This window comes from Benincasa hispida, chromosome 11 (genome assembly GCF_027475165.1).
Source record: "Benincasa hispida cultivar pf3 chromosome 11, pf3_genome.v1.1, whole genome shotgun sequence".
Taxonomy (NCBI): Eukaryota; Viridiplantae; Streptophyta; class Magnoliopsida; order Cucurbitales; family Cucurbitaceae; genus Benincasa; species Benincasa hispida.
In genome coordinates, this window is record NC_143488.1 from 61,971,044 (window position 1) to 61,995,630 (window position 24,587).

The 24,587-nt window shown below is 35.9% G+C and overlaps 2 protein-coding genes across 6 annotated transcripts; one reads left to right on the top strand and one right to left on the bottom strand.

Moving 5' to 3' along the window:
• The first annotated feature begins 1,006 nt into the window (after positions 1-1,006).
• On the top strand, positions 1,007-4,417 carry LOC120090971 (uncharacterized). The gene is made up of 2 exons (XM_039048712.2): positions 1,007-2,168; positions 3,681-4,417. Exons 1-2 carry the CDS (start codon positions 1,711-1,713, stop codon positions 3,916-3,918), a joined length of 696 nt encoding a protein of 231 aa, XP_038904640.1. The 5' UTR covers positions 1,007-1,710; the 3' UTR covers positions 3,919-4,417.
• A 1,014-nt stretch (positions 4,418-5,431) lies between these two features.
• Positions 5,432-10,469, bottom strand: LOC120090970 (phosphatidylinositol:ceramide inositolphosphotransferase 1-like). 5 transcript variants are annotated; one of them, XR_016524602.1, is made up of 14 exons: positions 9,718-10,469; positions 9,518-9,607; positions 8,618-8,704; positions 8,458-8,526; positions 7,774-7,854; positions 7,544-7,615; positions 7,273-7,333; positions 7,051-7,150; positions 6,875-6,970; positions 6,734-6,780; positions 6,524-6,645; positions 6,251-6,430; positions 5,766-5,861; positions 5,432-5,617 (listed from the first exon to the last, which is right to left on the bottom strand). XR_016524602.1 is itself a non-coding variant. In XM_039048711.2 (12 exons), exons 1-12 carry the CDS (start codon positions 9,748-9,750, stop codon positions 6,350-6,352), a joined length of 939 nt encoding a protein of 312 aa, XP_038904639.1. In that variant the 5' UTR covers positions 9,751-10,469; the 3' UTR covers positions 5,934-6,349. The 5 variants fall into 5 exon arrangements, 1 of the variants encoding a protein (XP_038904639.1); XR_016524601.1 differs by having other exon boundaries at positions 5,766-5,865; XR_016524600.1 differs by having other exon boundaries at positions 5,603-5,861.
• Positions 10,470-24,587: the final 14,118 nt, after the last annotated feature.

Here is a 24,587-nt window from a genome sequence, read left to right on the forward strand (position 1 = left end):
AGAGACAAAATAGAGACTAAATTCAAATGACAGCGACCAAAAGTGTTAGTTTTAAAGATTTATGGACCAAATTAAAGCCAAGTCTCAATTCTTAAAAACGGAACATGTATTTCACATTTTTTGTTGCTTTTGTGCCTAGTTAAAATGAAAAAAATCTTTCTATATATTCATAATGATATGATATTAGATTTTACTTTTAGACTTTATCCAAAGTTATTATATTAATAGTAAACTAGCTATGATAAAGTTATTATATTAGTAGTAAACAATGCTATCATAGCTAGTGCATACTAAAATTTTTCTAACCTTATGTATTTGCATCCACAAGAATCTCCTCCTTGATCAAAGGACATTTAAGTCTCCTTTCGATTATTTATTTATCAATTTACTCTATATATTATATTGAAGAAATGGTTCTTATTTAGTTAAGCCAGTTTTTGTTCAAAACACTCTAAAACTTTCGCATAAACAAAATTTCTATTTTAACACGGCTGCTAATCTAATAAAGCTCAAGTGAGAACAGAATTGTTAAGATTCGATAATAACATATTTTCAACAACACTGTGTGATATTCTTTCACTTTAGACATAGAAATGTATATCATAAGGTTTGTTCTACTTTTTTTTTTCTCTTTTTTCTCTTGTAATTGGGACACGTGGCAGCATCACAATGGAGTACTGATTGTGAATTGGCAGCGACCTAGTCAATGATAAGATGAATGGAATCACATAAAGGAAGAGGAAAAAAACAAAAGAGGTTTTGGTAAGGCCGCAAAGCAGAGAAGAATTGCCTTTGGCTTTGGCTTTGCCTTTGCCTTTGCCTTCGCCTTTGTCTTCGGGTTGGGTTACAAAATTAAATATGAATAAATAATAACACACAGGCTTTTTTACTTTCCACATCGAACTTGCAGCTTCCTGATTAAGTTATCCATTTTTCTCAACTTTAATGATTAAAACTTGTTCACAAAATAAATAAATAAAATAAAAATAAAAATGAGAATTCAACCGTCGATCTTATAAGAGCTAATACATGTCAGTTACCGTAATCGAATGGTTAGGTGAGTATTCAATGTTAGCGACAAACTTAAAGACATTGGTAAGCGTCACTTGGTGATCTATTTCCATCAACAAGATGTTTGATGAAAGTGAAAGGGCATTTTGCATTACATAGAATGTCATCAAACGTATGGAATCAACTGAGAACATAGATTCTTGTGTATTGTAGCTAACAGATCTTCCAGAACCTTTTTCTTTTTCTTTTTCTCTTTTTCAATTTTCAATTTTTTTTTTCAATTTTTGTTTTGTAATTTGTGTCCCCCCCACCACCCCACTTCTTTCTTTTTCTTCCCAGTAATTTCCTCTGAATTCTCTGGTGACCATTGCACGTTTCTGTTCATCTTTACAGTCCTCACTTCCGTTCAAGCCCTCCAACATTAGCACAGACCTCTGTCTGTCGGACCATTGTTTTATTCTTTACCAAATCCTCTTGTTTTTAACAGAACCATGAGTTCTATTATAACTTCCTCTTCAATTCTATATTGCAAACTTTAATTAATGGAGTTGAAGGGGTGTTACCGAATCCAATAACCCACTTCTTTAAATGCCAAAGTTCGGAGAAATTAATTGGAGCCGTCGTTGGTTGGTTCTCTGATATGTGCTTGGTCTGTGGTGGAAGTGGTTGTGAAAGAGTTTTAGCTTGTGGGTTAAGAAAATGGGGCCGCAGGAAGTTTCCCAGTCCGACATTGATTTGGAACAGGGGAATCATCGGCGGTCTGTCAGCGGTAGTGACTTGAGCGCCGATTGTAGCGTCTATTTCTCTGACGCCGACGAGGGTTCGTGTTATTCTCAGTTTTTTTCGACCAACGGTGGCTCTTACGATGAGTATAGGTTTGCTTTCGTTTCTCAGCCGGAGGTTGGGGTTGTTTCGGATTCTCGGCGAGTTTCGTCGGTTTCGGATCGTTCGGTGGAGGTTGAAAATGAAAATGGGATTACTGAAATTAAGGTGCATTCAGCTAAAGTAGAGAGAGATTGTAGGATTTGTCATTTGGGTTTGGAGAGTAATAGCCAAGAATCTGGAATCCCAATCGAATTGGGTTGTTCATGCAAGGATGATTTGGCTGCTGCTCACAAGCATTGTGCTGAAACCTGGTTCAAAATCAAAGGAAATAAGTAAGTCTAATCCATTTTTTTCCATTTAGCAACTTTTGATGTTTCTTTCTCCCTCGGATTCTGACCATACTTGTCACTCATTCTATGTTATGTTATGCTTGATAGTTCTTTGAGTTCATATTTTCAGATTATTTTGTTGCTGCTCTACGTTGGTCTGTTCTAGTACATGAGCATCTTCTGTGTTAATCCTCATGGGGTTGGACTATTCACAAATTTAAATCAGGGGGAGATGTATTTAAGACCTTAAAACCTTACCATTTTTTAGCTTTAGGGTAAATTCCTTAGTGTAATGAGTTTGAATGTTGCGGACTTAAGGATGCTTACTTAGAGGAAAAGCTTTAGACTAGACGTACAACAAGAAATAAGAGTAAAGCATAAGAAAGAGCATTTATGTATCTCCAAGCAAGTTACACTGATTATTCCTTCTTCCTTGGCCCTTTTCTGATGGCTTAGGAATCTCTCTCTTTTTCTCTCTACACCTCCACTCTGTAAAGTTGATACTACTCCATTGCTATTCTGAACCATAATTCAGTTGAAGTGGGAAAAAGTTATATTGATCACTCAACAGATCACTTTAAGATCTCTAGTTTCCTGTATTATATGCCAACTTGCAGTTTTCCCAATATTTTTAGTCGCACAATTTGCTCTCTCAGCTCCTTCTCATGAACTAACATGTCCAAATGGCAGTCCATCTTGTGTCAACCAGCTGTTGGTTCTCCATTATTAGACATATTGAACATGGAACTTTGTTTCAGTAGACTTCTAATGAATTTATTTCTCATAGATCTGATTCATGCCCTTGATCTAACATTCCTTACAATTACAATAGTTTTTGTTCCAATTAGCTTGGCTCGATCCAAGTCACTACTTTAGAGTTCACTGTACTGAGCTGCTTTAGAAAGTTCACTATTCCACAATGCTTTTAACACTCCAGGGAAAATAATGTTGTGGAGTTTGTTGAATCTCGTATATCTGTTGTCATATATACTCAAAAGAAAAGATGTCCATGAAGAGTTTCAAGGCTGTCAAAATATGGACAAGGGTTATGCTATCTGTGGAACCAAGATGATCAATATTTCCTATGATGTTAAAATTACTTTTCCAATATCAATAATGAATAGAATATGTCAGTTCACATTTCAGAAGGGTTATTGTTTAATCACTGAGAAACGAACAGACGATATGTTCTTGCACTTGTCTCTGAATTCCATTGATAAATGATTTGACTTCACTCAGAAAAAGGTTCCTGCGTATTGTTACTGGACAGAGATTCTGAACATTGGTGATCATAGCCATCATTAATCAACTATTTATTGTGGATTTCAATCAAATGTCTTATTAATTGGTGACAGTGGATTGCGCTGTATCACATGATAGATTTACACCATGTGATTTTTGTGTGACAATTCTTTAATTTCTGGTTGATACTTAAAAATGGACCAGGGCATTTGCATATTTGTTCCTTTGGCTACTTTAATAATTATTCCTAATCTTCTTGAATCTTATTATCAGGACATGTGAGATTTGCCATTCCATTGCACGGAATATTCTCGGACCAAACGAGGTTGAGTTAACAGAGCAATCTAATGAATCCAACAACGCCTCCTCGACAACTACAGTTGCTGCATCAATTCCTTCATCAGACAGCCAAAGCTTCTGGCGTGGGCATCGGTTTCTGAATTTTCTACTTGCTTGCATGGTCTTTGCTTTTGTTATATCTTGGCTGTTTCACTTCAATGTGCCCTCGTAAACATATTGCCTAGAAGTAAGTAGTATCGAAGACGGGGGGAAATCCGATTAAGGAACTTGCAGAATTTGCAGCTGCAAAAGACCCTCCAGAGAATTGCCTACAGAGTGTCCATAACTTCATATAGATTATCATCCTATACACATGTACCTATCCCAACATTCCCCACAAAAGTTCTTTTTTTTTCCACTGCACTTCCATTCAATTCCAAGTTCTAGAGAAATGTGGTTCAGTCGAGAACATCCTTGATGATTCTGAGTTTTCCAACGAGCATCATCTCTCATTTTTCTTACTATTATTATGCGTTTTCAATATGGTTTATCTGGAATGATATCTTGTTAAAGTATTTGGCTGTTGAGCGTTGATTATGAGAATGTGTAGTAGAAACCCATCAACAAGCTCTGTGCTTTCTCCAGCTCTCATATTTTGTAAAGCTTGGAATTAAAGGGGTATTTCTTTGATTTCATTAAATGAAGAACAGGCATTTTCCTTGTGGACCAAACCAGGAACATGTGTCGCCGTCTTGGGGAAGACGAGGCGTGTATGGGATGGGACCTATCTGTTGTCAAATGCAAACAAAATTCTGTCAGGAAAACTCATCAAACTGTGGCGTGAAGGGCTGCCCTTTTATTAACTTCGATAGCTACGAATCTGTACAAACTAAAGTGGCTTTATTTGCGACTCCTTTCTTGTTAACACTGTTCTCGTTCAAAGAAAGAGATGTTTCTTTCCAACTACCATCATATCCACTATTTTCGAAAACTATTGTAGAAATTTCAAAACTTGGGAGACCTCGATTTTGATGAAATCCGATCTAGACTTGTCCTTCCTCTTTCAATTATGTGGAGTAAATATTCCTTCATAAAGAGGGGTGTGACTGAGATTTTTCTTTCACTCAGATTTATTGTGACATTAAATTTTGTGGTGAAATAGACTTAGGGAACATTTGGAGAGAAGTTAGTTATTATAGTTAGTTGAATTATAATAATTTGTGTTTGAGATGTAAATTATTTTAGTTTGAATTATAATAATGTGTTTGAAGTGTAAACTATTTTAGTTTGATAAGGAAATAGTAAATACTATAATAAAAGATAAACAAATGATGAATATAAAACAATAAATATTGTAGTAAATGAGAGTTTTAAAATAGTGTCAAATATAATTAATTGAAAACTACAAATAAGATAGTCCTTATCCCAAATGTTCTCTTAGTATTAAGATTTGTCTTCTTCAAATACACAATCTTGCCCTAAAATTTTACAACTTTTCTTTCGGTATGACTGTTATCTCATGGAAGAATATTCAAAATTTTAATAGACGAATGGGAGGTATGAATATGGATAGTAAGGGAGAAATCTCATCTTAACTATTTAGCAGAGATGGACATTTTTTCATCATTTGTGTAATCATGTACATTTTCAATCAACAGTCTTTTATTAGAAATATATCATTGAAAGTGACTTTTGCAGGCCTCTTTGTACACAGACAGGCTTAAAAGGATTACAGAAAAGGAGTACCAATAATAACAGAAAGGAAATACTTGAATATAATGATGGAAATTGTTAAAAAAAAAAAAAGGAAATAACACTGCAAAGGAGATCTTATCTTTCATCTCTTTTATTAGAGATCACGATTATCATCAAGCGACTCGTTAAGTCTCTCTCCCTCTCCCAAGTTGCAAAAAATCTTACTTAAGCTGAGGCTATTAAAATTAATGTGAGACTAAAGTTAATTCAAATGAGAATCTAATAGAATTGCAAGAAAATGAATGATCAATGAGAGCTAAACCAACAGGATTGAGATACAATTGCATAGTTGACCAGGGATTTGTTTTATGAATATGGTCATACCCATTGCATAAGGCAATGCCATGTGCTTCCCATATGCGTACATATCACATCATATTTCCATTTCAAAGCAGAGAGATAGCTTGCTGAGCTCTCCTTCTACCTTTAAAAAATATTTATAATAAGTCTTCCACAACCCTCCTCGCATGTCACAAAAGTCAACGATCAAAATTTGAAAAACATAAAACTTTCAGTAATCTATAAATGGTGTCGATTTTGACGACTTCATGGTCATTAAAATTTTTACAGAAAACTAAGGAAGTGAAATTCAAAATGATCTAAACCAATGAACTAGGTTAGATGACGTTAATTACTTGATCCATCTAAAAGAAGAGAAGAAGATGCAATCCTCTTAACTTCCTGCCTAAATTAATTGCCAAATCCAAATGGCAAATTTCAGAGAAAAAAATAAAACAAAGGAATGGGATGGTAAGAAAGTAAATCTAAATACTGCATTTCCCAATAAAATAGGATATATAACAAATTACCAGTCTTGGGAAAAGGAGCCAACCACACGCAAGGAAAGCCATTAGTCTACATTGTAAGAAATAAACAATCCTCCACAAGCAGGTCTGTTGTTTGTGCTACTAGGCCCCATTCATCGTGGTATTAACATGGACAGCGTTCCCATCTTCGGGAATCTTGCCATTTACTTGAGTCCTCTGCCTCTGAACAAAGAACATATTGGATAGAGTAAGATGAAGACGAGCGATTTTAGAATCCCAACTCCAAAAGGGAAAGGAACTATTCACCACACATACCCTATCAGTGGGGTCTACAGAGTTCCCATTCAAGAGCTTGTGACTCTCATCTCGGGTCTTGGTATCTCTCTCTTTGGTGCTCAATGGTAATAGTGCAACCCCATTTGTTCGATCAGGCAACTCTGCAAAATGGAAGCCCAATAGATAAGATTAAACTTTCTAAAGATGCCAAATCAGGACAATAATAAAGCCATGATTACAAAAACTAACCTGGTAATTTCTTATCAACGAAAAAGACCACCAAATTAACAGTATACCTACAGATAAACAACCACTTTTGTATTAGTGATCAAACAAAAAAAGAAAAGTATTGGACATGGAAAGATCTGAACAAGAACACATCAGTCTTACCATGCAACCACAACATCTACGGTGTAATGTTTGCGGGATGCTATAATCAACAAACTCTGAGTCACAGCAAGCAACCATGCCAATTGCTTTATAAATCTGTAGTAACGAACAAAATTAATCGGTCTGCATGCAAGATTCACATGCCAACACATGTATTAACCATGGATAAATAATACCTTTGTGTGCCATATTTCTGATAACTTCGGACAAAAACAAGAGTGAAGATCATGTGTGATGAAAAAATCAAATCACCACAACCATATAATACACCACTAACTGCATTGAACCAGCAAATTAAGACTCGTAAAGAAACCAGCTTCAAAGGAAAAACACAAAACAAGAGAATGAATACTGTTGACTAATAAAGCAAGTGTCTAATAGACTATGAAGATGCTTACAATTCATCAATAGAACTTCATAGGCATTATCCGGAGGAGGCAATGTGGCAAGTCTTGAACCCTGCATAATGCATCCAGTGTTTGTAAATTATACCACTAAGACAATTAACGAAATTACTACTGCAAAAAAATCTATAGAAAAGATTTAAGAATCATGCCTCTTTTACAAAGGAAAATAATCAACTGAAGGGGAAAAAAAGTAGTACGACACTAACTACGGAAACAAACTCATATGGCATACAACAATCATTATTATTATTTTTAAATGTACCTCACGACAATGATAGTTTGGACCAGGCAGCTGTGTAGAATAGAATGTTAAGATACGAAGAATTTGACAACCCTGGTGAGAACAGATTCAGTCGTTGAATTAGGGGATGCAAAAAGTGTTCTAATGTCTTTAAAGCAAGATAACCAACTCGGAGAGCTAATGAGAGTAGAAAATGCAATTGCACAACGTAACAAATTCGATATGATAAATGAATGAATACTCATACTCACGACTAAAAATGCTAGAACCCTGCACCATAAGAGAACTGTATAGATCCTTTTGCTCTTGAGAATAAAAGGGTGAAAAGACCACTGCAATTATTTTATATAAAAAATCCATTAGTACGCCTAAAACTCCAAAGATAGGAAAAAGGAGGAAGTAAATCCAATCAGAGCATAAATGGCAATTGGCAACACATGCTAATGCACAATTATATCATATGGGTGGAAAAAAAAAATTGCAAACAGGAAACCAGCTAACACAGGCCCATCAAGTACAACAGTGATGGATTATTGGTTTGCCTAGCCTCAAGAGCTTGACATAACTGTGCCTCGGTAACATTAAGAGAATAGAAGAATGTTCTGATGAAACCAGTAGCTCAGAGTGATCAGTAAACAAAATTGTTCTAGAAATCGTATTAAATAAAGATGAACAAAAAAAGGGCCATCCATCATTAACAGAATCTTTGGGGGGGGATAATAAAACAATCAATCAGAATTTCCTTTCTAATGGGAGTATTTTGAATGAAAAATTGATTCATGATTCCATTGGTAAAAGATTTGAATTTCCTAGGACATTCATCACAATTGCACAGCAATGAGAAAAAGATTGTGCAATGCAAGAAATTCAGGGTGGTTGGTAGAAATGGAATAACAATCAAAACACAACACCACCAAGAACAAGATACCACTTACCGCAACAAAGGATAGAAATATGAATGTGAAAAGAGTCTCACTGAGGTAAGCTTTGTCCTGTCCTAACTCCTACATACCAAAATTCACATACTTAAACAACAACAACAATGGAAGAAAATAAAAGATGAGAAAGGTAAGGATGAGAAAGATCAATACTGACAGGGAGAAGGAAGAAACCAACATCCTGAAGAATTGGACCTGGCCGATGTATGTAGTGAACTCCTCGAGCAGCAACTCCATGTATGTACTGATGAGAAGAAAAATGCTATACATTAAGCTTAGGCATATGAGAAAACAAAATGACAAAAGACTTGGATAGAAGACTTAGAATCATGTCTCAGACGACTCAGAGGTATTAAAGTTCCTAGAACTAGAATCATGTAGCTCTCAAGTTATAAGAAGGAGAAGATAAAACCAAGAAACTGCCCAAACCAGTTAGCTTGCAAACATGGTTGAATGGACATTTCCTAAATTTCTGGACAATGGAGAAAGCATAATTTTACCTCCAGACAGAAAATTAAAGATGCCAAATATCATAAAACTTTCGAGGTTCTATATTGGGGGGGGAAAAAAAACTAGAATTATGTATTAAAGGCATCCACATACTTCAACCATTCATTAAAAAAAGTTCCATTTCCAAAAGATAATAAAAGATCAGTCGTCACCTCTACTTTGGATTTACTGGATGCAAATATTAGATGGGAAACTTTATTCAATTTTAAAAGATGGGACAAACTACGTGTTCAAACTTCACCGGTTCCAAATGTTTGGTTGCATAAGAAACAAATCATGTAGATTCATCAAAGTACCAAAATCAATTCGAATTTAAAAGGGGAGTGGGTAAACAGAGGCAACCTGTTCAAAAATTCGTAAACATATAAAAGATCTGGGATTTCCTCCTAATTCTTTTAAAATTAACCTTAACGAATAATCTTTCCATTAGGAAGAAGATGAGTGAGCAAGGGCCCACAAACAAGCCGACCAACATTTTTTTAAAGGAGGGGGGGAAAAAAAGTAAAAATGCTTTAATGTTCATAGAAATAGAGATTGAAAGAAATACCTGAAAAATAAGTCCACCAAGAAGGTACTTCCAATTCTCGATAAGAAGGCTGATCTCCGTACTAATCTCTGCGCAGAATCTTTTCCATACCTTCTCACCAGAAGGAAGAAAGGAGGAAATAGAAGAAAAGATCATTTCAAAAGCACAAATAAAGCCAGAAGAATTCAGAAATTATGAATTAAGGAAAAAGAAAAACCTACCTTTGACGCTTCGCGACCAATGTAAAGATTCATTTTGAATGCGCGTAACAACCACTTCCATATTACTTCAAAGCCAAACTCTGAAGGTCAACATCGCAAACTTCAATAACGCCTCAACAATCCGTGGAATCAATCCCGGCCCAGAAAAATAAATAAATAAAATGAAACCGAAATCCGGTCAAAACGAGGGAAAATCAAAAGAGAATGCTGGTTCGAGGAAATCGAGATTGAAAAGGAAGATCCAGTAGGAAATCAAGACCCAAGTCAGCGATTGCAATGGAAAATCAAAGGGGAAACAAAACAAGGCATTACTAGAAAAAGAGAAACGAAAAGAGAAAAGGGAAAAGGAAAAAGGGGTTGGGGGTTTGGAATGTTGAATGTTGAATGTTGGCTTTGTGGGATGATGGAAGGTACTAGATGGAAGAAGAAGGAAGAAGGAAGAAGGAAGAAGAAGAAGAAGAGGCGAAATTGATCGAAGAAATGGAGAAAGACAGTTGAGAAAAGGAAAGAAGAGAGGGGGAAAGGGGGAAAGGCTGCTTATTTTGTTAATTGTTACTACAAAAACAAAAGAATATGAAAAAATTGAAAGAAAGATTTGCCGTTTTGCCTCTGACCTCTTCCACTACCACACTTCCATTTTTTCGTCTAACAAATATTAAAATAACCCACGATCTGGGGGAGCCCAGAAATTATAATACCTAAATTAACGGGTAGGGGACTTCTACAATTTTATTATTCTACAAACCAAAAATGTATGTAATTAGTTTTGATATAATATATATATTCACGTGAAAGTTTAGGGTAAAAAATTAATGATTATTATTATTGATAATAAAAATAGAAAGCATATATTCTCCCAAAGTTCAGTCTTTTGAGAAAGGAGAAGTTAATTACTTTTGGTGGCATATCCAACGTGACATTATTATCTTCATTTTTCCCTTTTTTAAAAAAAAATCAAGCCATCTTCGTAAACCAATAGCTCAAAAAAAAAAAAAAAATCAATTGTTCGAACGCCTCACCCAACCTATGCATAGAGAAAGACTTACATACAACACCTACTAAAAGAAAAAAAAAACAAAAAAAAAAAAAGGAAATTCTTATATATATAAAAATTGATACTGCATTAAAGACCGGAAGAAAAATACACCAATCCTCATTTAAGGCCAAGGTCACCCACTCAAGGTAGTTAGAACGCCAAATAAAAAAAAATAAATAATAAAATAAAATAAAAAAACTTCATCCTCCAAAGGGGAATTATTCAACAGCACATGAGTGACATAATTGCGAGTTCTTAAACAAAATTCAACAACACTGCGTCGAACAGAAACAAAAGCTTTGGAATGTATCAACGATATTCTTTGTTTCATGGAGATCTTCCTCATTGTGTACGTTTCTTGCAATTACAAGGGAGTCTAATTCATTCGGGAGAAGGGAAGTAGGTTGAAAATAAGAAACAAGTTGTCTACTACATGATAACTATGATATCTACAATGTTTAAGTAATAACCTGAATGATCTGTAGTGGATGGATAAGGTTGAGTACTTTATTCTGGTAACACCCTGGATATGACCCGCTTTGTAATTGTTACAATCGTTGTAAAGTGTTACAAATGATCTGATTCTGATAATTCATATGGAGACATGTAAGCAAAGGTATCATATACAATGAGTTTGTATAAGACCAGACCACAAAATGAATAGTAGTCTCTCTTTATAACACTTTTGCTAGAAGAGACTTACATTTCACCAGGATCATCATAGGTGACTTGACCTTAATCTTGAGTGAGTTGTGAACTCTTGCCTATTTGGGCGGTCCTTTGATCTGCATGAGTGAGAATGGCCAGATTCGTCAACTCAATATTACCATTTTGGGAATTCTTTTGATTGGGGAATTGGGCAACTACATAAATAGAAATTCACTCATTCAGGATAGTAGATAAATTGCTCCCTTAAGGGTTAATTCAAGTTTTGAACAATGTGGCGTCACACCCTCTCTTGGCCCGAGAGAGGTTTAGTTATAGTTGGACTATGACTAATTATTCATTAGAAAGATCAGTGGTACTTAAGGAGTTAGATATAACTACAGGGGTAAAATGATAATTTTAACCCAGTTGTACTTTTGAGCAATTTTGAAGAGTCAACGTACTATTGATTGGTTATATCCAATGGACACAGAAATATATCTATAGTGTGAAGAGTACAACTGTCATTTTTTAGTGGAGTGACTGACAACTAATAAAGGTTAATTAATCTAATTAAAAAGTTTAATTAACTAATCTCGTATCATTAGAGCTTCAATCTGTAGGTCCATAAGGTCATCTTGTTAGCTTAATAAGGATTAATGAGAATCCAATTAATATTGGATTAATTTGAATGGTTCAAGTTAATTAAAGGGAATTAATTGTACAAGATATAACTAATACAATGTATGTGATGCATTATAATATAAAGTTTTAATGAGAGAAATAAATATTTGAATATGATTCAAATATTGATTATATGAATGTGATTCATATAAAAACTTTAAGTTAAAATTAATATGAATATGATTCATCGAATATGATTCTTATTGATACTATAGGTTATAATGAGAAATAATAAACTATAGGTTATATGCTATATGTAATATAACATATGGTTTAATATTGATATATATAAAATTAGTTAATATATATTAAAAAATTCAAAATTTTGAATTTTGAAAATAAACTCCCAAGGGGAATTATTTTCAAATTAAGGGATGAATAACTCCCTCAACCTCTCTCATTACGTGATAATAGAATCACATAAATATTTTATCCTTTTCTTCCTTATCTTTCTCCATCTCTCTGTGACTTCTTTGTGTTCTTCTCTTAAGAAAAGAAAACTCCTCCTTTCACCAAAATTAGACATAAGCCCACACAACTCTCTGGGATTCTTTTCTTGACACTTATGGTGGTGTCCAAGAAGATATTGTTGTGTTATTGAATTTGGGAGAAGCAGAAAAGCTTTCTCGGTTGATGATCTTGCTCTGGAGAGGAATCAAAAAGAATTTGTTCTTCAAGGGTCAGTATCGTTTTTTAAGGAAATCGAACATGAGGATTTCCATGAGCAGCGGAAAGATCATTCCAAATTACAATCATATATGAACTTTACAATTACAGTCATACACAGAAACATACGATTATGAAATCATTACAGAAATTATAGCACGATACTACAAATAATCAAAGAGAAATGCTACACACATTTGTAGGCTCATCGCCAAGCTCCTTGATCACGAACACTCGAATACAGCAACCTCGAATGCTCGTCCAACATGATCGCTACACAGCACGAACACCGCACACTCGAACTCAGCAATCGCCTCGGTTACAAACACCCCAACAATATGAACGGCCTCCACAGAACCTCAATGGTATCGAGTTGAATATGACATCACTAAGAAGGCTACTTTGGTATTCTCGGTGTGAGAATCCAGAGGGTGGGCTCTGTGTGGACTTGGTTTAAGGCAAAAGACGGAGGAAACAATAATCGTGTAAACGATTGAGCAAGTGGAAGAAGACTGAACCTATCGTATAGGTTGATGCCCAATCGTTTAGCAAAAGCTAAGCGGTCATCTAACAACAGCTAAGCGGTCATTTAGTTCATCGCTTAGCTGCGTGTCTGTCGCCTAAAAACACTACACGATTGGTTAGCTTGCTCCAAGTTGTCGCTTAGTAAATCCTATTTACTTGACAACTTTCATAAGATTCTGAGAGAGAAAAATCTCAAGCTTATAAAACCTAACATAACTAAAATTAGGAAAACAATTTTCCTTTTATCTCACGGTTATCATGAAACCACCAATAACCTCCCACTCAATTGGTTATTAGAGAAAAAGATTTAATTATCCAATAATTAATATTATTATAAATATAAATGATAACCAACTTATCATACTATATTTATAACCTATAGTTTTAATATTTCATCTCATGAAACATATAAACCATAGCTCTTTTTCTATTCTATGATACTTAATATAAATCTCATTTACATTAATCCTCCACTATCAAGGTGAATGTCAATTTGATACTTCAGTTTTCCTCTACACATTTCTCCCTGAAAATTCACACCATAAGATCTACACTCGGCTTAGAGGCACTATGAATGTCCCCTTAAAGGATGACATTTGGGCAGGTCAATATCAAGGTGAATGGAGAGAGTGTTTATAGTAAGTGGGAACGGGACATGTGATAGCACGTCCCTCGGTCTCTCTCATTAGGTCCAACTAAAGTTTCATGCATCGCCTCGTGACTGTTGGGTTGATGCCCTAAATCTCATAGGATCCTGTAGTTTGTAAACATTTGTATGAACAAACATTCTGTGATTTATAATATATGATATTTTATTCACATTGTCTATAAAATATTTGATATTTTAGTTGCATTAACCACAAACCAAAAAACTAAAATCCATTGTTATTATTGTAACTAAACATGTATGTGAAGACATACAAGTGGATCGTGTTTAAGTGATAACCTAAATGGTCTATAGTATATGGATAAGATTGGATACCTTATCCTGGTGACACTACGAGTATGGCTCGCTTTGTGGGCGTTACAAATGTTGTAAAGTGCTACAGATGATCTGATGTTGATCATTCATGTATTAGACATGCGAGTAGGGATATTCTACATAAAGGAGTTTGTATAAGACCGGACCACGAAATGTTTAGTCTCGTTATATAACGTCGTTCATAATTGAGACTTTCATTTCACTAGGATGACCATAGGTAACATGACCTTAATCCTGAGTGAGTTGTGAACTTCTGCCTATGAGGCGATCCTTCGAATTGCATGGGTGAGAGTGGCCAGATCGCTGACTCACTATTTTGGAAATTCGTCTGATTGGGGAGTTGGGAACTAGCTACATAAGATGACATTCACTCCTTCTTCGAAGCAAGGGTAAATAGATAAATTGCTCCCTTAAGGGCTGATTTCGAGTCTTGAATAATGTGTCATCACACCCTCTCTTGGCCCAAGAAAGGTTTAGTCATAGTGGGATTATGATTTATTGTTCATTAGAGAAATCATTGGTATTTAAAGAGTTAGATATAACTATAAGGGCAAAACGGTAATTTAGCCCAACTATACTTACGAGCGATTTGTGAAGGGTCATCGCACTGTTGATTGGTTATATCCAATAGACACAGAAATATACCTGTAGTGCGAAGAGTGCAGCTGATGATCTTTAATGGAGTGTCCGACAGTTAACGAATGGTGGATAATGTGATTAAAGAGTTTAGTCAGTTATTCACGTATCGTTGAAGCTTCAAGCTATAGGTCCATAAGGTCCCCTTGGTAGCTCAATGAATTTAAGTTGAGAATCAATTTTTGGGTTAATTTAAAATGTTCAAATTAATAACAGGGAATTTGATTATATATGATATAATTAAATTAATTCAATTATATATGATATAATTGACATAATGCATTTGATACATTATTGTTTGATTGGAGGAACTAATATTTGAATATGATTCAAATATATTTTCTATGAATGAGATTATTAAATTTAATATAAATATGAATTATATTAAATGCCATAAAATGGAGAAAAAGAACTATAGTTTATATATTGTATATGATGCAATATTAAAACTATATGTTATGAATATAATATGATAAGTTAGTTATCATATTTATTTATGTTTATTAATTATTTGATCATTAACACTTTTTTCTCCATAGCCACCCTTAGTAGGTAGTTATTTAGTTTTATGACAAAATGGGATAAATAAAAATTATTTTAATTATTAAAAAAAAAAGTGAATGTAAGATAAATATTGACAATCGAGTTACTACACGATTGCTAGAGAGACTATACAATAGCCTCAACATCTAAACGATCGAGTTACATTGTCTGTGCGATAAACTTCATCATCTACACGATTGCCCTTGTTTCTACTTGATCGTCTTCCTCCTCCACATAAAACTTCCCTCTAACCAAAATGGGCCAGAGTCCACCATTCCTGGATTCTCACACCGAGAATACCAAGGTCACCAAGTGGTTGTGTCCGGTTGGTTCAAGGATCGAGTTGCTTCTTGTTGTTGTTCGAGGGAGATCGTGTTGTTAGATGCGTTTGTGAACGATCGAGGGATTTACTTGAAGAACGGTTCTTAGTCTCTTGATCCTTTGTTTTTATTTCAAAACATGCTGTAATTTAAGATTTATGCATAATCTATATTGTTTGACTGTAAACGTATGCGTTCATTCAAATGGGGTTTGGACGATCCATTCCACTCAAAGGTCCTCTGTAAACGGAGTTCATTCAGTGGCATTGTAGGTGTCCCTCTAAAGGATGACAGTTTACATGACACTTTATTTCACCTTCAGAAATGGATAGAGTTGCTTTAGTTTCATGTCCCAATTGGTTTTTTCTACGGTTGGCTCATTGCGGCGAAATTCTAGGACCTAAAATGTGGGGTTACACTTACAAGAATCGTTAAGCTAGTTTAACGTATTCTGGATCGAACAATGGTGACTAGTAATGACAACAACAAGGATTTGTTATGTCTATTCGTTGAGAATGTCTCATTTCAGTTAAGGGATACTTGATCACTCTACAGTGACTTTTCTTCTGCCTCATTGAAACATCATTGCAAAATTAGGTGTCACTTAGGGTACATTAGAATTTTGTTAAAATTGATTAGTTGTTTAAATGATTAATTCAAACTAAATTAATTTGAAAATAGTTTGTCTAGCAATTTATCTAATGGCTATAGCTACTCTAAACTTACTCGTCGCCGATAAGTTAAATAGCGAAAATTATGCCAGTTGGAAAACCACGATCAACACGATTTTAATAATCGATGATCTTCGTTTTGTCCTAATGGAGGATTGTCCTCCCATTCCTACTCAAAATGCTCCTCGAAAAGTTCGAGAGGCATATGAGTGTTGGACAAGGGTGAATGAAAAGGCCAGAATTTATATCTTGGCTAGTCTTACCGAATTTTTGGCCAAGAAGCATGAGCCCATGCTCACAACCCATGAGATCTAGAGTTCCTGAGGGGAATGTTCGAACAACCGTCTGCGCAACTCAGGCACGACGCTCTTAAAAAAATCTTCAATGCTCGTATGCAAGAAGGGGCATCTGTTCGAGAACATGTTCTCAACATGATGGTCCACTTCAATGTGGTGGAGATGAACGGGTTTACCATCGATGAAGCCAATCAAGTTAGCTTCATATTGGAATCTTTACCTAAAAGTTTCCTTCATTTTCATAGCAATGCTATTATGAACAAGATAGATTACAACCTGACCACTCTGCTCAACGAGTTGTAGACTTTTCAGTCCCTACATAAAAACAAGGATAAGAAAGGTGAGGCAAATGTTGCTTCATCTTTTAAGAAGTTCCACAAAGGTTCGACCTCTAGAACTAAGTTTGTACCTTCTTCCTTCGGCACTAAAAAGTGGAAGAAGAAGAAGAAGGGTGGAAAGAGGAAAGCTAACCCTGTAGTTGCTGCTCAAAGGGGTAGAAAACCGATCAAGACTACAAAGAAGATTTGTTTCCATTGGAACCAAGATGGTCATGGAAGAGGAACTTCCCCAAATACTTGGCAGAAAAGAAGAAAGCTAAGTAAGGTAAATCTAATTTACTTATTTTGGAAACTTTCCTGGTGGAGAATGATGATTCTACCTGGATTATTGACTCTGGGCCACTAACCATGTTTGTTCTTAATTTCAGGGAATTAATTCCTAACTGCAACTTGAAGCTAGTGAGATAACGATGCGAGTTGGAACTGGGCACGTCGTCTCGACTGTGGCAGTGGGAGGAATCTGGTTGACTTTACAGAATAAAATTCTTGTATTAGATAATGTTTATGTGGTTCATGATTTAAAAAGGAACCTTATTTCTGTAAAGTGTTTGTTAGAACAATCCTATGTAATCAACTTTTTTGTTAATAAAGTGTTTATTTCCATGGAAAATGACCTCTATGTACTAAGTCTGTTAGCTATTAAGGCCCTCCATAACATTAAAATATTTAAAACTACAGTAACTCAAAATAAAAGACTTAAAATTTCTCCAAAATAAAATACCCAACTTTGGCACCTAAGATTAGGTCACATAAATCTCAATAGAATTGAGAGGTTAGTAAAGAACGAACTTCTAAATGAGTTAGAAGATAATTCTTTGCTAGTATGTGAGTCATGCCTTGAAGGCAAAATGACAAAAAAAAAAAAAAAAAAAAAAAAAAAATTACTGGAAAAGGTCATAGGGCCAAAGTGCCTCTTGAGCTCATACATTCAGACCTTTGTGGTCCGATGAATGTCAAGGTTAGAGAAAGTTATGAATACTTCATCACTTTTACTGATGATTATTCCAAATATGGGTAAGTTTACTTAATGCAGTATAAGTCTAAGTCTTTTGAAAAGTTCAAAGAATTCAATGCTGAAGTTGAAAATGCATTAAATAAAATGATTAAAACATTTCGATCCGATCGAGATGGAAAGTTTATGGATCTGTCTTTCCAAAATTATTTGATAAAACATGGAATAGTATCCCAACACTCAGTATCTAGTACACCTCAGAATGATGTTTCAGAAAGGAGAAATAGAACCTTGCTGAACATGGTTCGGTCTATGATGAGTTACGCTTCTTTACCTGACTCGTTTTGGGGTTATGCAGTAGAGATTGCAACATATATCCTGAACTATGTTTCATCCAAGAGTGTTGCTAAAACACCATTGGAGTTATGGAATGGTCGTAAAGTTAGTTTACATCATTTCAGAATCTGGGGTTGCCCAGCACACATGCTTGAGGCTAATCCTAAGAAATTAGAACCACGTTCAAGATTATGCCTATTTGTAGGCTACCTCAAAGGAACGAGAGGTGGTCTTTTCTTTGATCCAGAAGAGAACAAGGTGTTTGTATCGACAAACACTAGCCTCATAGCAAAATTTTGTTGAATAAAATTTTCCAAGAAACTACTGAATCTTCAACAAGATTTATTGAAGAACACATTACCTCAACAAGAGTTGTTGAAGTATGATCATCTAGTAGGTTAAATCCACCTCAAGTGTTGAGGGAACCTTGACATAGTGGGAGGGTTCTGACACCTCCTGTTCGCTATATGGGTTTAACAGAAATCCTCACTATGGTAGCTGATGGTGAAGTTCAGGATTCATTGTCTTACAAGAAGGCAATGGAAGATGTTGACAGAGATGATTAGATCAAAGTGATGGATCTCGAAATGGAGTCTATGTACATCAATTTAGTATGGGATCTTTTAGATCAACCTGATGGGGTTAAACTTATAGGTTGCAAATAGATCTATAAAAGGAAACGAAGTGCTGATGGGAAGGTACAAACCTTCAAGGCTAGATTAGTGGTAAAGGGTTATACCCAAGTTGAGGAAGTCGACTATGAGGAGACTCTCTCACCTATTGCTATGCTCGAATCTATCAGGATACTACTGTCCATTGCCTCATATTCTGACTATGAGATTTGGCAGATGGACGTCAAAACTGCTTTTCTGAATGGCAATCTTGAGGAGACCATTTACATGGTGCAGCTCAAGGGATTCATAATCCAAGATCAAGACCAAAAGGTTTGCAAGTTTAATCGGTCCATTTATGGATTGAAACAAGTATCTCGATCTTGGAATATAAGGTTTGATATTGCGATCAAATCTTATGGTTATGATCAAAATGTTGATGAGCCTTGTGTTTACAAAAAAATCATCAACAGTTGAGTAGTTTTTCTAGTATTATATGTAGATGATATCCTACTCATTGGGAATGATGTAGGTTTACTGACTGAGGTTAAAAACTGGCTAGCGACCTAATTCCAAATGAAAGATTTGGGAAAGGCTCGTTTTGTTCTAGGTATTTAGATCTTTAGGGATCGAAAGAACAAAGTGCTAGCTTTGTCTTAAACGTCATATATTAACAAAATGCTTATCAAATATTCGATGCAGAACTCCAAAATGGGCTTATTGCCTTTCAGGCATGGAGTTATATTGTCTAAGGAAAAATGTCCTAAGGCACCTCAAGGGGTTGAGGAAATGAAACGAAACCCATATGCATCGATTGTTGGAAGCCTGATGTATGCAATGTTATGTACTAAACCTGACATTTTCTATGTAGTAGGGATAATAAGTAGATATCAATCTAATCTAGGAATAGGTCACTGGACTGCCGTTAAGAACATCTTCAAGTATCTACAGAGAATGATGGACTACATGCTCGTGTATGGTTCAAAGGATTTAATCCTTACAGGATACATAGACTCTGATTTTTAGATTGATAAGGATTCTAGGAATTCTACATCAGGATCATTGTTCACTCTTAACGGAGTAGCCATAGTCTGGAAAATCATCAAGCAAGAGTGCATGGCTGACTCTACCATAGAGGCTGAGTATGTAGCAGCTTGCAAAGCTGCTAAGAAAGCTGTATGGCTTAGGAAGTTTTTGATTGATCTGGAACCTGTTCCAGACATGTCAAAGCCCATCACACTTTATTTTGATAATAGTGGTGCTATGGATAATTGCCGAGAGCCTAGGAGTCACAAGCGGGAGAAGCATATAGAGCGGAAGTATCATCTCATTTGAGAGATTGTGCATCGAGGAGACGTGATCGTCACGTAGATAACTTCGGAGCATAATGTTGTTGATTCGTTTACAAAGGCTCTCACGACTAAGGTGTTTGAGGGTCATCTGCAAAGTATGGGTCTATGGGACAGGCTACATCTGGACTAGGGCAAGGGGGAGATTTTGTACTGGGCATGTGTTTATGCCCTAGTTTATTATTTTTGTATTTTTTATTTTAACTATATTGTATACCCCATTAGCTTTAGGTCTAGTGGGAGATTGTTGGGTTTAATGCCCTAAATCTTGTAGAGCCCTATAGTTTATGAATGTTATGTACGAACTCATTATCTATTTAATAAAATATATGATATTTTATTCCAATTTTTGTTGCATTAATCACAAACCAATAAATTAAGTTCCATGGTTATCTCGTAACCTAAACATGTATGTAAAGATATACGGATGAATCATGTATTAAGTAATAACCTAAATGGTCTATAGTAGATGGATAAGGCTGGATACCTTATCCTAGTGATACTACAAGTATGACCCATGTCACACCCCCTCCCAGATTACCCTTAAGACCTGCAAGGAGATGTGACCGTAATAGTTACCAACCCTTTTGCTGGTACTTACTGCCTACTATCCTACTTAACCTGGCGTAGAACCTTGATATGCATATATGTATATACTCAATCATCAACTTAAGACAAATGACAAACATTAATAGAGTTCTACATTATTCTTCAATAATACAACTTATACACTTTACATAAGCAGTAAGCCCAACACACTCAACTAGTCCCTACATGACATAATACATACGTACTACTTTATACAAAACCCTCACTTAGACTTTCTAATATTTTGGTCTTGAGTGGTAGAGCAATAGTAGAGTCATCTTCTGAGGAGTGACTGCTACTTTGGAGAAGACATTTAAATAGAGTGAGCTAGAAGCCCAATGAGTGACTAACCTTTTAGACGTAAAAGACATATATGTCAATCATGCTTAACAGGAGATCATGAATTGAAAAGCGTAGCTGGAAACTGAGAAATTAGCCAAGCAAGTAATTACATAAAACTTCTCTACTAGAATTTAACCATAACATAGGCATCATAGGCATCAGCTCTGAGAGGCCCTTAGGCCTCAACTTCCACATTAAATATCTTTTACAAGGGAGCGACTCTTCTAGTTTACTCTTGTGTGTAACATTACTAAACCCCAGCTTGGTTGGGGGAGGGACCCTCCGACCCAACTTCCACTATCACCTTAGTCGAGGTGTGTCACTTTTGACCATTACTTATGTCTTTAACTGTAACTCATCAACCAGCTTCATAACACTTGAAGCATAAACCATAATAACTTTATGTGGATACTTCCTGAATCTTAGTTGAGAATGAGCATTCATCGCTTAAGCTCCCAACGTTGGTATCACGCCAAGAGGCCCATACTTCGACCTCAGTTACTAAAATATGGCCTAGGAGACCCATACATCGACCTTTCAAATATGGTCTAAGAGACCCATACTTCGGCTTCTTCTTCAGAACTTTCTATGTGCACGTGGAGGTATTAAGTACCATAAACACCTTAGGTACTTCTTGGATACCTTCCATGCTTTCAGTATTTGTCTTACTAAAGACATATAATGCTTTAACATCATATATATTATAAATCCATAAGAACGTAGCTTTAAGCTTAGCATTTGTGGAATCTTAGCTACAGTCTGTAGAACGCATGCTTCAACATAGAATACTTTATATGAAATAAAGCTATCATATTACCTTGGCATGTGATCAACAAGTACATACTTAAGGAAATTGCTAAGCAATCTCACGAAGCTTGATTGCTTGAATCTTATAAACTTATCAACAATTATCATTGAATGACATAGTTTATCCCTCTTCATAGTCCTTCCTAATACGGAGCCAACTCAATGCATAACATTCTTCATTAACAAGTTTTACTGAAACTTGAATTCATCTCTTGGGATGTGGATCCTCTATTCATCACCTTCTTAGTCATACTGAACCTAAGTGTGTGTAGCTAGGATCCCATCATCAACCGTCTTTAAACTCGATTTCCACTTCGAGGTATTGAGCTAAACATACTTTACTAGGAGTCCTTCACCTAGACCTCACACTTAGCTTGTGTTATAGACCCAACTTTCCCTAGTAGCATATGCTAACCATTCAGATTCTATCTAAGGAAACATACTTCATAAGTACTAGACATTAATTACTTAAGAACATCATGCCTGGACCATAACTATCTATACTTTATAAGTTATTAACCTACCAAGCATTCGTAAACATCAGTAAGGTAAATAGCTAGGTAAACGTTTGAGGTTGGCTATCAAATAAGTGACTTTTCATAAAAACATGACTTGTTAAATCATTCATAAATGTTTGTAAACAATAGAGTCACTCACAGCCTTTAGGAAATCCTTTTAAGATTGACAAGCTTCTCCTACTAATGTCAACCTTGTGAACACATCAAATTACTTTAGTTACTAGTTATGGTTTCCCTTTTTAGACTCACTTTCAGAATTAAGCTCACATTTATTCAATTCGCTTTCAAATCTTCATAACTTACCTTAGGGTGTCGGGTACTTAGTCGAATTTAAAATGGCTTAAACTTCAGCAGGTCGCCTCCTTTCTGATGCCCACACCTAGTACTTAGTAGGGTTTTTGGGGTGCCAAGCCCACATTTAGCAAGTATTTGCCTCAAAATTTCAGCGTAAAACTCTTTATAATTTGATCTGGAGCTTTAAATCTTCCCTAGTGGCCCTAGATTGCGAAGCTGCCTACTTGTTCAACACTTTCTAAGTTTAGGTTCTAAAATATGTAACTCAAACCTCAGGCCTTATCTTGAAAAAGTTCCTTCTACAAACTTACTCATAAGGGTGATAACAATGTTATCTTAAATTTCAACTTGAAATTCCATGTGGTTCGGTCTAGATTTACGTTTCTTCGTCAAGTGCCCGAAAATGTCTGAAAAATGAACCTTCAACTCTTCCTTCCTTCTCCGGCCCTCTCTCCGATGAGAACTCCCTTCCAATGGCTAGATTTCAGAAATAGACTCACAGAGCTTTTTAATGGTATCAAGTTCGTCTTTTTTTCTCGAGCACATCATCCTAAAACGAGCCCTAGAAGTTCTCCTCCCTTTTTATACTACCATCTAGCTCTTTGCATGAAATCTCCTTAAGCCACCTCACCCATTGGTGAAGATTAAAGGCCGATATTAAGCCATCTGTTTGGGTAACTTAAAGAGAAGTTTAAAACTGAGCATTTCGAGCAACTCGATCCTCATTGGGAAAACTCGATGGAGGAAGGTCCTTACTTAATGAAAGATTCCACGGCTATCTGTCAAATACTCGATGGAAGGACTTGATACTCGATGGGAAACTCGATGCTGAGAGCTCACTCGATGCACGCTCCTTACTCGATCGCTCGTACTCGATGCGCTACTCTTCTTCGCTTACCCTCGATGCTCGAACCTTTCCTCGATCACTTATACTCAACACTCGGCCCTTCCTCGATTCCTTATACTTGATGCTCGACCCTTCCTCGATCACTTATACTTGATGCTCGACCCTTCCTCGATTCCATATACTAGATGCTCGATAGCATTTACTCGATGCCTGCCTTATGCCCACTCGATGCTGAAGCACCCCTCGACACGACCAACACATAGCTAGAAATTCTCTTTGTAAGGCTAGATTAGTAAGTAACCGAGAGTTAAGTTCCCATATTTAAACATTTAAACCAACATTTTGCTTACTTACACAATAAACATCATGAAAAAGGGGAAAGTGGGGTATGGGTTTTACAACCCACTTTGTAGATATTACAATTGTTGTAAAGTGCTACAAATGATATGATCCTGATCATTCATGTGGAGACATGTGAGCAGAGATATTCTATAAAAAGGAGTTTGTATAAGACTGGACTACAAAAGGAGTAGTCTCATTATATAACACCGTTCTTAATAGAGACTTCCGTTTCATCAGGATGACTATAGGTAACACGACTTGAATTCTGAGTGAGTTGTGAACTCTTGTCTATGAAGGCGGTCCTTTGATTTGTATGAGTGAGAGTGGCCAGATCGTCGACTCATCATGCCTACCATTTTGGGGATTCGTCTGATTAAGGAGCTTGGAACACAACTACACAAGACAGAATCTACTCATTCACTCCTTAAGGGCTGATTTTGAGGCTTGAACATTGTGGCGCCATACCCTTTCCTGACCCGTGAGGGGTTAGTCATAGTGGGACTATGATTTATTATCATTAGAGAAATCAGTGGTACTTAAGG